Here is a 12,903-nt window from a genome sequence, read left to right as displayed (position 1 = left end):
GACACAATGACAACTCCGTCACCCAAGTATGTGATGCAATCTTGCGAATCTTGATTTAGTAGATTAAACTCTCATTCTGTAACTAACCGTAGTGTGATCCTTCTTGAAACGTATTTGGTTGCTGTAAATTACAAGTCCAATCATGGGTGTAACTAGTGTTAAAGAGTATGGTGGAGTCTTTAAAAAAAATTTGATATTTTCTTCTACACAGAAAATGGTTGATTTACATGAAAGTTAAGTGTATATCTTTTTTTTAAAAATCGGAAGATATTAGGCCTTTTTAGAATATGGGGGGGGGGCAGATGCTCAAAGAGCCTTAGTAGTTATTTAGTAATATAGTTTGTTTGTTTTAGCTCAAAGCTATGCAATAGGCTGTCTGCTCTCTGATCCCCTCGGGGAATCGAACCCAGGATTATAGCGTTTTACGTCCGTAAATTTACCACTGACCAACTGGTGGTCTTGTGATGTAGAAATTTCATTTTGATTCCTTTTTTTTATTTTATTTAAAAAGAGCCTTATTCTTCTGTCTACGTAGTTATAAGAACAACAAGGTTTCATTTCTAACAAAATCCCATTGTCATCACGAGTACATAGCTAACTAGTCCATCTAGCATTAATTAGAAAATAGATATATCTATATAAGTTAACGTCATTTCTTGATCACTCAGCACCAAACGTAACACAGTGATACAAGATGACATGAGGAAGGTCATGAGGGGTGTTGGACCACCATCTAATTTCGGGAAAAAAACTACCAAATCAGCACAAATTAACATAGTGATACAGGAAGACACGAGGAAGGTGATGAGGCGGGTTGGCCCCCATCTAATTTCATGTTGATATAATTCTTGTAAACAGTATGTCTTCGTTTTTAGTATTGATAGCTTTATGCATTTTTATTGCGTTTTTAATGCTTATTATGATAAGAAAAAATAGAAGCACAATTTTCTCTCCTTTGTTACAAACGAGTTTTTATTTAAACTTATTTTTCCTACAAGATGAGTTTCAACTATGATGTAACCTAATAAACGATGAAACCATTGTATATAAATCATAGTGGTAGTTTTATAAAGCTTGCTATGAAATAGTGTTTTACTGATATCGTATAAAAACCATGAAATAACTCAACTGTATATTATATTATAGTTTTATCCTTTTAATATTTATTATTTGCTTCTGAAAATTTCTAGATAATTGTTAAGTTGTTTATTAAGCTGTTAACAGATGGCAATGTATACGCTATTCTCAGAATACTTTGCTTCATATCGCGGAAAGTCGAAAACAAAATTCTTTCATAATTAATTAAAGCAAAGTAATTCTGTTTATCCCACCGTACAGAAAAGATGATTGTATAATATAGGGTCATGGGGTATCTTTAAGACTAGTTTTAATGCTTCACATACTTGAATTATAAGTATAGTATGTTTCAGTACAAATAAAGAAAGTTACTTGAAAGATACAACAACACGTTACTAGACCTTAGATGGACCCTACGTTGTCTGATTTTAATATTTTACTACTAGTAATAACACTTAAAATTACTACTAGTAATAACACTTAAAATTACTACTAGTAAACAATATGGGGTATACTTTTATAAACTTAGCGGATTATCAATAACAGTTGATATACACAATAGTCTAAACACCACTATATTTAACATATTTTAAATTCATTACCTTGATAATTAGTACATCTTAATGACCAATATAGCTCCAACAAAACGTAAACGGAATAAAACTGCTAACTACCCACAGCGTTGTAAGTTCAGTTCTCAGACATACCAGCTGTGGGTGGTGTGATGAACACTTTACGAAAGAAATAAAAAACTTAAAATAAATTTCCTTCCCAAAACACATTTACTCATCATTAACATCCATTACTTCTTTTGTCTCTCGGTGGATCAGCAGGAAATTTCTGGGCTTATAATGTTAGAATCCGGGATTTGATTCCCCGCCGTAAATAGAACGCAGATAGCCTAATTTATAGATTTGCTTTAAAAACTACCAACTACAATATTAGTTTCTAGTTTATGTAATTAATCGCAGACTCGAGAAATAGCAAAGAAAATTATAAAAAAAAGCTAAATAGGCTGATAAAGCTACAACACAGAAAGACAGTTTTGTCTTGTTGCATTTCACGTAAAGCTCGAGGGCTATTTGCGCTAGACGTCCCTAATTTAGAAGTTACAGACTAGAGGGAAGGCAGATAGTCAACACCACCAACTAAAATCTCGTGCGCTACTATTGTAAAATAATAGGATTGGCCATCACATTATAACGCCCTCGAGACTGAAAGATCGAGCATGTTCGGTAATTGGATTCCAACCTGTGATCTGTAGATTGCGAGTAGAGCACCCTAACGACAAGCCCCTTTCAGGCTCAAGTAAGGTAAATATCTTTAATATTTTTTTTGTTTTTGAATCATGTTTAGGTGTTTTATAATACCGATAATGCAAAAACAAAACGAGTTTACCATTGAAACATAAAGTAGAAAACACGGTCAAAAACTCTCTTGAAGAATTAGCTTTAATTATCTCTAACGAATCTTCAGATATACTTCACAGTGTGAATCAGTCATTTTCAAACTGTTACATATAATACAAAATATCTGTTGCCGAATCGCTACATAACACACAGTACTAATTATCATAAACTAGCATAAAATATCCACTCTCTGATGCGGGGTCCAAAGATTTCCTCCTGAATCACAGAGGCCCCAGTGCCATTTAAGCTCTTCCATTATCCATAGTTATTTCTATATCTACCCTAAGGGTGGTTAGTACCAGAAATCATACTTTCATTAGGACATACGCTCATGGAGTCTGAAAACAATTTTACTCCCCCTCTCTCTCCCGAATCTCGATGAAGACCAGGAACGCACAATTCGATGCCAGATTCAGCGACCCTGAAAACGTAATCTTAAACCTTCATCATATTTGGTACGTCCTTGGTAGGAGGACTACAGCACAAAGAAAAACCGTCTGCCATGTTTGGTTCTACTAGCTTTAAAACTGTGGAAAGAGTTCACGGACAAACAAAAGAAATTCACAAACACAAAAGTGAATTAGTAAGGAATGTAATATAAAACAGTTTTAGTGTATAAAACTTTTTATAAGCACCCAGTTTGATCCTAAACCTTCATCATACTTGGTACATCCTTGGTAGAAAGACAACAGCGCAAAGAAAAGACCGTTTGCCATGTTTACGGACAAACAAAAGAAATTCACAAACACTAACTTAAATTAGTAGGGAATGTAATATAAAACAGCTTTAGTGTATAAAACGTTTTATTAGTACCCAGTCTGCGAATCAATTAGAGGTGACTGGTAGAATACAGAGAAATGTCATGGTTTCTGGTAGTCAAGTTAGAACGGAAAAATACTGTCTAATAAATGGCTCGATTTCTTAACCTCAAAAGCCCACACTTTACTGCCAAAAGAACCCACTTCTCAATAGTGTTCATCCACGAAGATGAGGAGTTTATTTAGGGAATTGTTTGTTTGTGTGTGGTTATGCACAATGGGCTATCTGTGCTCTGCCCACCACGGGTATCGAAATCCGATTTTTAGCGTTGTAAGCCTGCAGACATACCGCAGTGCCACTGGGGGGGGGGGCTTATGGAGTTGATCGAATAGTGTTCCTCTTCTACAAAATAGTAGAAGCGTTGATTTTAAGGCAAGTACCTCACTTAGCCAGTTTACATCAGCGAGTGAGCTTCATAGAGCCTTCCTCGGCCATCTTTATTCACAAAACTCGCGAAAGCTGCAGAGAAAACGGCTTTATAGAACTGAAGAACCAGATTTTGTATTGCGAAACATTTTGGATTGTGGGATGGTGTTTACGCCTTCATAGCCTGAAAACTGTTAGGAATTCGCCCACTATGGTTGACAATTGAGATTCCATATTCAGAATGAAAGCTTTGGGAATCAGCCTCCTAAACATGTCTTCCTGGTTCGCAGACTCGGTGTTATAAACCGCAATGTTTCAACACCACGTGTAGCCATTTACAGGTAGAAACCTTAAAATGAAAATACGTCTTCCAAAACTGCAGGCTTCGACGAAGTAAAAACTGCATTATTAAAGCAAAAGAACGCAAAAGTAGAGAATATGCATTGCGAGTCAATTTGTTTCCTATTAATAAATAACGCCCTTTTAAAGATTTATAAAGGGGTATCATAAAAGTGTCTTTTAGCATATCAAAAACCAGTGGTGGGTATTAAGAGTTTCGTTCTTCCAGAGTTTGCACAATTACCTTTAGTGAAATAACAGTTCGTTTCAAACCCCTGTTCTTTTGTATTGAAATTTTTAATTTTTTTTCTTAGCTGTGCTGAAATAATCTAACTTTTTAAATTTTTTTTTCATTTTTTATTGTTGCAGGTCTATCACTCATATAGTAGCTATGGTTTGAGTCGCTATCTGGGGATTACGGGTTCGAATCCCCGTCACTGAACATGCTCGCCCTTTAAGCCTTGGGGACGTTATAATCATTCATTGATAAAATAGTATTCCAAGCGTTGACGATGGGTGGTGTTGACTAGCTGCCTTTCCTGTAGTCTATCACTGCTAAATTAGGAGCGGCTAGTGTTGATTGCTCTCGTGTAGCTATGAACAAAATTCAAGACGAACCAAACCAGTCTGTTAAGGTGTTGTAGTTGAATTAAGTAGATCTGTAGCAACACTGTCAGGTGTGCTTTAAATTATATACTTTTTTCATACTGATGTCCTTTTTTTTTGGTAAAAGGCATATAAACGACAACATATAATTAAATCATCAATTTGTCAATGGAATTTATCTTCTTTTTTTTTCCAATTTTTTAAATACTTTATTAGATAGATTTATCCACCTTCTTGCTTAACTGTTATAATTATTATCGTATTTCTTACTAACTATTAACTTCTGTAGAAATGTTATAGTATCACTCAAGAAGAAACTTATATTCTATCCGCAGAGATTGACATACCAACGAGTACCTTTGTTTTCGCTTAAAAACAGCAATGGTTTCATAACTTCTTAGTAAATTTCAATTATGTTCTCACTGATTTCACATAAATGTTATGCTCTTAATTAGATAGAGAATATATTACTATGAGTATGTTATGTTCTTAATTAGATACAGAAGTTATTACTATGAGTATTTAATTTCAAATATACTAACAATTTTCTGTTGATTAACTTATTAGCAGTACTATTGTTCTATATGGGATATCAGTTTATTTCATTCACTTAGTAGGTTTTATCATAATAAACTTTATTTAGCAAAAAACGTCAACAATTATAACACAAATTATGCAATAACAAATTAAAACAAAACTATAGAGCTAAACATCAGCGGAATAGTTTTTCAGATTAAATACTTCATCCAGTTTTCAACAGTCTAAAGAAATCTTTGTATAATTAAATCAACATACTCCTGAATAGGTGCTCAGGAAATTAAAGTACAGTGGGCAATATCTCTCAGAAGAACATTTTGACGTGTTCTATAAAAGCATTCTTTTTCAAGATGTTTAGAGAACAACCTGGAGACTTTTGCTGGATACCATTTATATCTCCAAATATATAAAATCCATTTTGTCAACAGTTCGGATTGTCTCCAAGAAACAATTCACAAAATTTGAAAATGCCTGAAACCATTTGAGCTAACAACTACCATATCATAATAAAGCTGAAAGAAAACTTCGATCTTAAACACCAAAATTACATATGCTCAAAAGTCAGAGATATCCTCAGTTAAGTAGTTAAGTAATGTTAATGTCATTAGGCCTTAAGTTACTGTATCTAACAACGTAATATGTTGGCAATGGCAAATCAGTTCATATTAATTTATTTACGGGAGAGGAGGGATTAACAGTGAAATGACACAGAATCAAATCTTGGTCTATTTTTCCAATTCAATGCAACACGCAATGCATTTTAACATTAGACACAGGCTACAACTTGAAAACTCTACAGATTGCACGACGTCTTAGCAACTGAAAGTACGAAAGTGACCAACAAGAGGGTCGCTTTATTACTTCCGGTGACTTCCCTTGAAATGGTCAATGCTCAGTCCAGAGAAAATTAACCGAAACTGATAATAACAACGTTTGTAATAGTATACAGAGACATGGATGTGAACTTACCATAGCACAAGGTTATGAGAAAACCGACACACAAAATTTTAAAACAACAGAATCATTGACTAATCGTTACCATAACGATGTTTTCTGAAACTGCCTTTATCTCTTAGATACTTCTGGGACCAAAGGAATTAAGCGAACAGATTCACTTACCAAATCCTTTGAGGTATTTTTTTTTTCCCAAGTAAATGGGTGAAACAGTAAAAAGCTGATTATCCATTTTAGACAATTATTGTCCTTTTGAACTATACGCACAAATGTTATTTGTTTATTTAAATTTACTTTTATAATTCAAAATACTAGATTTAGTGGGGAATAATATTAGGAAAGACATAAACATTCCACGGGAGTTAATTTAATTTAGAAACATCTGATGAATGGTTAGCACCCATTAAGATGCCAACTTTTTTAAATAACCTGTTCATTAAGGATAAAATTATTCTGAATTCGGTAACTAAATAAACTTTTACATTGTCACATTATGAAACGTTATTTAGGCAACAGTGATTATTTCTTACTGAATGAGGAATAATTAAAATAACTAAAACAAACTTGATAGAAATATTATTAAAATCAGAATAAAAACCTGTTCCCATTATCATTATTAGTCCCCCAGTGGGACAGTGGTAAGTTTATGGACTTACAACGTTAAAATCGGAGGTTCAATTCCCCGCTGTGGACACAGCAGATAGCACAATGAGGCTTTACTCCAAACATTATTATTGCTGAATAGAAATATTTTGCTAGTAACGATAAGAAAATATATCGAAGGCGGTTTGTTCAAATCTAATTATAAACAAGATTTCCCTTCCCATATTTTCAGAAGGAAGAAAAAGAAAGTTGAGGAAGAAAACTGTGTTATTACTCCTATTCATAAGCTTGGCAGTAATTGTGAAGGTTATTTTCACTATTCTTTGGTGGTGTTGCCTAGCTGCCTCGCTTCAAAACGAGGGATGACTAGAGCAGAAAGCCCTCGTGTAGCTTTGCGCGAAATTCAAAACAAACAAACATCAAAACGAGGGATGACTATAGCAGATAGCCCTCGTGTAGCTTTGCGCGAAATTCAAAACAAACAAACATCAAAACGAGGGATGACTAGAACAGACAGTCCTCGTGTAGCTTTGCGCGAAATTCAAAACAAACAAACATCAAAACGAGGGATGACTAGAGCAGATAGCCCTCGTGTAGCTTTGCGCGAAAATCAAAACAAACAAACATCAAAACGAGGGATGACTAGAGCAGATGGCCCTCGAATAATTGTGAACGAAATTCAGCAAATAAACTAAATATGTAACTAGGAAGCTCTAGCATTTTAAACTGATCTAAATATTATAACTGCTAGTAGCATGTAACATTTATTAACTCTGATATCTAAAGACTTTCAATGTGAGAAAATAACTAAGAAACAGTGTTAGTCTCGGCTAAGTCCGACTTATATTGAATATAAGGGAGGAGATAAAGAGGATTTATATATATTATTGAACTATATGACAGGTACGTTTATATGATTCTGCCTTCTATTGATTGCAATATGATATTAATCTTAAGATCAGAATATGGCCCGGCATGGCCAGGTGGTTAGCGCACTCGACTCGCAATCTGCGGGTCGCGGGTTCGAATCCCCGTCACACCAAACATGCTCGCCCTTTCAGCCGTGGGGGCGTTATAATCCCACTATTCGTTGGTAAAAGAGTAGCCCAAGAGTTGGCGGTGGGTGGTGATGACTAGCTGCCTTCCCTCTAGTCTTGCACTGCTATATTAGGGACGGCTAGCGCAGATAGCCCTCGTGTAGCTTTGCGCGAAATTCAAAAACAAACAAACAAACAAAGATCAAAATGAAAGGTGTGAATTTCATTAAGGTAGGGTGGAATTTATTTATCTGTACTCTTCATTTGCTTTATTTATAATTAACACATAAAAGAGCGAGTGGGAGTAACTACCATGCTCCCATAACTGTGATACATTCAAGGCGGTGTGGGTTCAAGAACTTGAGTTCTTACATCTCACTGTCTTTGTTTTTCTATTGTTGGCTTATTTGATTTTTCTATCGACGATTTCGAAACTTGCTGACCACATTACTTTCCTCTGACGTTATGCCTATTACAACTGGTATAACTTTAATGTTTTTTATATACATTCATGATCTTATTTAACATTCTGGTTTAGTTATATTATGCCATAAAATACTAGATTTGAAGAACAGTACATTATCATCTGATAATTCGTCCTCAGATAAACGATGTAGTTAAGTTTTATGCAATATTTTTAATTTTATCTATATATTCATGCATAAAGTGTTCTTTGCTATTACAGTAAATTATATATATTTGTTTGAAAATGTATATCATTTGTTGTGTGCGAATACAGGCTGACATTGTAAGTGAAATAGATAACTTGGACGTACATTCTGTTAACAATGTTTTTACCCCGTTTTTCTTTGTGATTCATGAGTAATATTTTTTCGTTTCAGATTATTCAAACATCAACGTTTACTAACAATTATATTTCTCTACCAGTTTTTCTAAGTGATGAACGAATACGAAAATAAATAGAATTACGGGTGTATATTTCCTTGGATCACTGACACAAGAAAATAAATATACATAAAGTAAATCAATTATCTGACAAACAAAAGTGATCATTCTAACTGCAAGGCTACTATATTTCACGGGGCAACTTTATTGGAAAGTTCTGAAAAAATACACAAATTCGTAAATCGAAAAGATTCAACTTTTTTTTTTTTTTTCGAAATTAAACTAAACCAAGAAATCCAGATTCTGAAAATATTGATGTTTCATCACATAACCTACACAATCGTGGTAGCACCTTCTCTCATTCAATTATAAACGGAATTTCGAAACTGAAAAATCCATTTACTCAAGGTTTCATCATACCTATGATATTATCGTGAATGCATCATTTTATCTCTAATAAGCCTAAACCAATCCTCAATGATTTGATCCGTTGATTAGCAGCATAGATATATTACGTACTCACAGATTTTGCCTTCAGTTACATCTGTCACAAACTAAGTTTGTTTTTTTAGATCAACGTCTTGAAATAATTAATTGAAAATTAATCATTAGGTTATTTCATTCCATGCATGCAGTCAGTTTCGGGGTTCGATTTCATGCGGTGAAAGCGCGCAGATAACCCATTATGTAACACTATTCTAAAAACTGTTTCTTTCCACACACCAGCCCCCAGTGGCACAGCGGTATGTCTGCGGACTTATAACGCTAGAATCCGGGTTTCGAGAACCCGTTGTGGGCAGAGAACAGATAGCCCATTGTTTAGCTTTGTGCTTAATTGCAAACAAACAAACAATCCACACACCAAAGATATATTACTTGCAATAACCAAGAGAGGCTTAAGTAAACGTTTGCCATATATTTATATCTGATATTATTGGTAAGAGAAGGGTTAACATAATAAGATTTAAAAGCTCCATAAACAAATCAGCTATAACTACCTAAAATATTAACGTTACTGCAAACGATAGTAAAATTAAAGCAGCGAAATCTATGTTATAAACTTTGGTTTCTATAAGGTGTTTTATGTCTGTGTTTACGCTTAACTTTTTTGTTTTTAATGCTTTTCAAATATTTATTCAAAACAGGGTTATCACTTTCGAAAATAATTTATGCAACTAACTTTTAAAACTTTTAAATTTTGCCAATTTATTATTTCAACCATGAGCATATTACGTATACTGAAAATTTGTTTCTGAACTTGAATATTATTTCTGAGCCAAACTCCTCACCCTCAAACAGATTGATACCCATTACGATCACAAAAAAATATGTCTTCGTTAAACTTTGAAAACTAGAGTAAATTTTGTATCCTCACCTGTAAAACATATACTTAGGCGTTATTAAGTAACATTGGAAACTTAATTATGATTTTTTAAAAATATCATACTAATATACAAAATAACGCTAATAATTTTGTTTTGAATTTCGCGCAAAGCTACACGAGGGCTATCTGCGCTAGCCGTCCCTAATTTAGCAGTGTAAGACAAGAGGGAAGGCAGCTAGTCATCACCACCCACCGCCAACTCTTTTACCAACGAATAGTAGAATTCACCGTAACATTAAAACGTCCCCTTGGCTGAAAGAGCGAGGATGCTCGGAAACGGGGATTCAAACACGCGACCCGCAGATTGCGAGTTGAGCTCCATAACCACCTGGCCATGCCGGGCCAATTTTTTCTTTTTTTTAAAAAATAAGTTATCATTAATAAAACAGCACTTTGAGAAATTTTTATAAACCAAAAGCCAATATGAAAACAACGAAAAATAGGATTTGCAATTTATTATTAAGTTTATCTAAAAATTGCACCTACTATAGTTTGTTTGTTTTAATACAAAGCTCCATATTATCTGCGCTGTGTCCATCATGGGGGAATCGAACCCGGATTTTGGCATTGTAACTCTGTAAACTTACCGTTGACCACCGGTAGGGTCAAGCTTCGAAAACAAGCGCTGTTCATAAGGATGAACCACAAAACAAGCGCTGTTCATAAGGATGAACCATAAAACAAGCGCTGTTCATAAGGCTGAACCATAAAACAAGCGCTGTTCATAAGGATGAACCATAAAACAAGCGCTGTTCATAAGGATGAACCATAAAAGACCTAATCATTCTTTTTCATTTTCACGCACAAATTTTTATATCGTTTTTTTTAATATTCTTAAAATCGGCTGTAAAGCTAATTTCGTTTTTTCTTCTCTAAAGAGCTGATAATAATTCGTATATATTCGTGATCCAATAAAACAGTAGTAATAGGATTTAATCACATATATCACACAAGTTTAATCTAGACAAATGAAGACGAATTTTGACAAACTATTGGTAACCAAATCATGTTTTGCTTTAGCAACACTAAAATTCTCTGAGACACACGATGTGACATTTACATTTTTTACTGAAAGTACTACAAAATAAATAAAAGAAGATTAGTAATATCTGTCAAAGATATCATATTTTAACAAGAACAAGCACATCATTTAAGAAAAGTATTCCCTTATTTTCGAAGTTACATGATTCCCAAAATTTGACTTCGTTGTAAAAAGGATTTTCTGCATAACGCATCGAACAAATTATGTGAAAGGTCTATTTTACCTATAGCGCCTGAATTTTGGGATACTCTGCACATGCTTAGGATTAATGTAAATCTCAAGATAATTTTTTCCCCTTAGAAAACATTATTTTCATGTTATATATTATATTTATATATATATATATATATATATATACGCTTATGTACGTTCACACGGGTTGCAAAAAGTCTTAAAATCAAACTGTCAACTAAAATGTTTTATGTTTATTGTATACATTTTTCAATGTAGCTAGGCGGTATAAGAAATAAAATGTATCCACAAAACATTGCAATGTCTTACATTAAATAATTGATATAATGTTATCAAGAACGAGATTCGGTGGCCTCATGTTAATAAAATGACGTTACTGTTTGAAATTTTTACAAACGTGTTCAGAACATTTCAAGCATTAAAGAAAAGTAAAAATAGGTTTAGCTTTGGGTATAAATATGTAAAGATTGGTTAATATGCAAGAGTTATAGCTCACTATCTACCAGCAAGCTGAAAAATGCAATATATCTTATATTGCAAAACGATGGTTAACATTCCACTGAAGTGTTTTCAACCGCATCCTCTGGACCCTTATTTTCTTGAGCCTCATATTTCTCATCCCCTGTTGTTTCTTGCGCTGTTTCGTCTGATGCATTTGATTCTGGAGCAGGTTCTGCAGTTCCTTCTGGTTGAGATATTGAAGCTTCTGTTGTTTCCGGTTGTGGTTCTACTTCTTCTGGTTGTAATTCGGCGTCCTTTGCTGTGTCCGATTGTGGTGCAACTTCTTTTGTTTCTAACTCAACATCCGTTGCTGTATCAGATTGTGGTGCAACTTCTAGTTGTAGCTCAGCATTCGTTGCTGTATCTGATTGTGGTGCAACTTCTTCTGGTTGTATCACAGCATCCATTGATGTGTCTGATTGTGATGCAACTTCTTCTGGTTGTAACTCAGCAGCTGTTGCTGTGTCCGGTTGTAGTGCAACTTCTTCTGTTTGTGGTACAGTATCATCTTTTGTGGCTGCTTCTAACATAGTTTCTTGTTGTGGAACAACATCTTGTGTAGTTTCCGTTTCTGGTGCAACTTCATCAGGCTGTGGCAAGTTATCTTCTGCAGTTTCATTTCCCTGCTCTGGAGCAACTTCGTGGGATTCTGGCAAAGCACCTTCTATTGTTTCTGATTCTGATAGTGATTTTTTTTCTTCTTCCGTTTGAGGTAAGACACTTGTTGTTTCCAATGCCGATGAAGTTTCTTGTGTTTCACCTGGTTCTGGTAGAGTTTCGTCAGAAGCATGTTCCACTATTGCTTCAGGTTCGTGTATTGGCTCTTCTGTTGCCCCCTCTTCTGGCTGACCTGCTGACGGTTCATTTTCTGGTCCTCCTGTCTCTGTTATAGGCTCTTCAGTTGGGGGCTCATCTACAGGAGGCAATAATGGTTGGTCATCAGGTTGAGGGGAAGAAGGTTGAACCGGACTCTGGAAAAGTAATTATATCATATAATATTCAATGAGGAAATTTTCTAATACTTTATTTGTCCAAAACAATTAAAGTAAAAAAATAAAATAAATGAAACAAATCAAACGTGAAATTACAGCAGTTTGAACAAAATATGACTGAGCTATTCACAACAATAACACAGGTCTGTGAATGTAAACTTCATAAAAGTTGTTTTATTTTTAATAACGGATTTTCCAT

The 12,903-nt window shown here is 34.4% G+C and overlaps 1 protein-coding gene across 2 annotated transcripts in view; it reads right to left on the bottom strand.

Annotated features, from left to right (window-relative positions):
- Nucleotides 1-10,496: 10,496 nt before the first annotated feature.
- LOC106465927 (fibrous sheath CABYR-binding protein-like) overlaps nucleotides 10,497-12,903 on the bottom strand; it is a 29,055-nt gene continuing 26,648 nt past the window's right edge. For both annotated transcript variants that reach the window (XM_013926169.2, XM_022393894.1), the window contains exon 7: nucleotides 10,497-12,683. In XM_013926169.2, the coding sequence (XP_013781623.1) occupies nucleotides 11,760-12,683 (924 nt within the window). In that variant the 3' untranslated portion in view covers nucleotides 10,497-11,759. The remainder of the gene's footprint in view (nucleotides 12,684-12,903) is intronic.

Source organism: Limulus polyphemus, unplaced genomic scaffold (assembly GCF_000517525.1).
Source record: "Limulus polyphemus unplaced genomic scaffold, Limulus_polyphemus-2.1.2 Scaffold2097, whole genome shotgun sequence".
NCBI lineage: Eukaryota > Metazoa > Arthropoda > Merostomata > Xiphosura > Limulidae > Limulus > Limulus polyphemus.
This window is presented reverse-complemented; position numbering and strand designations above follow the sequence as displayed.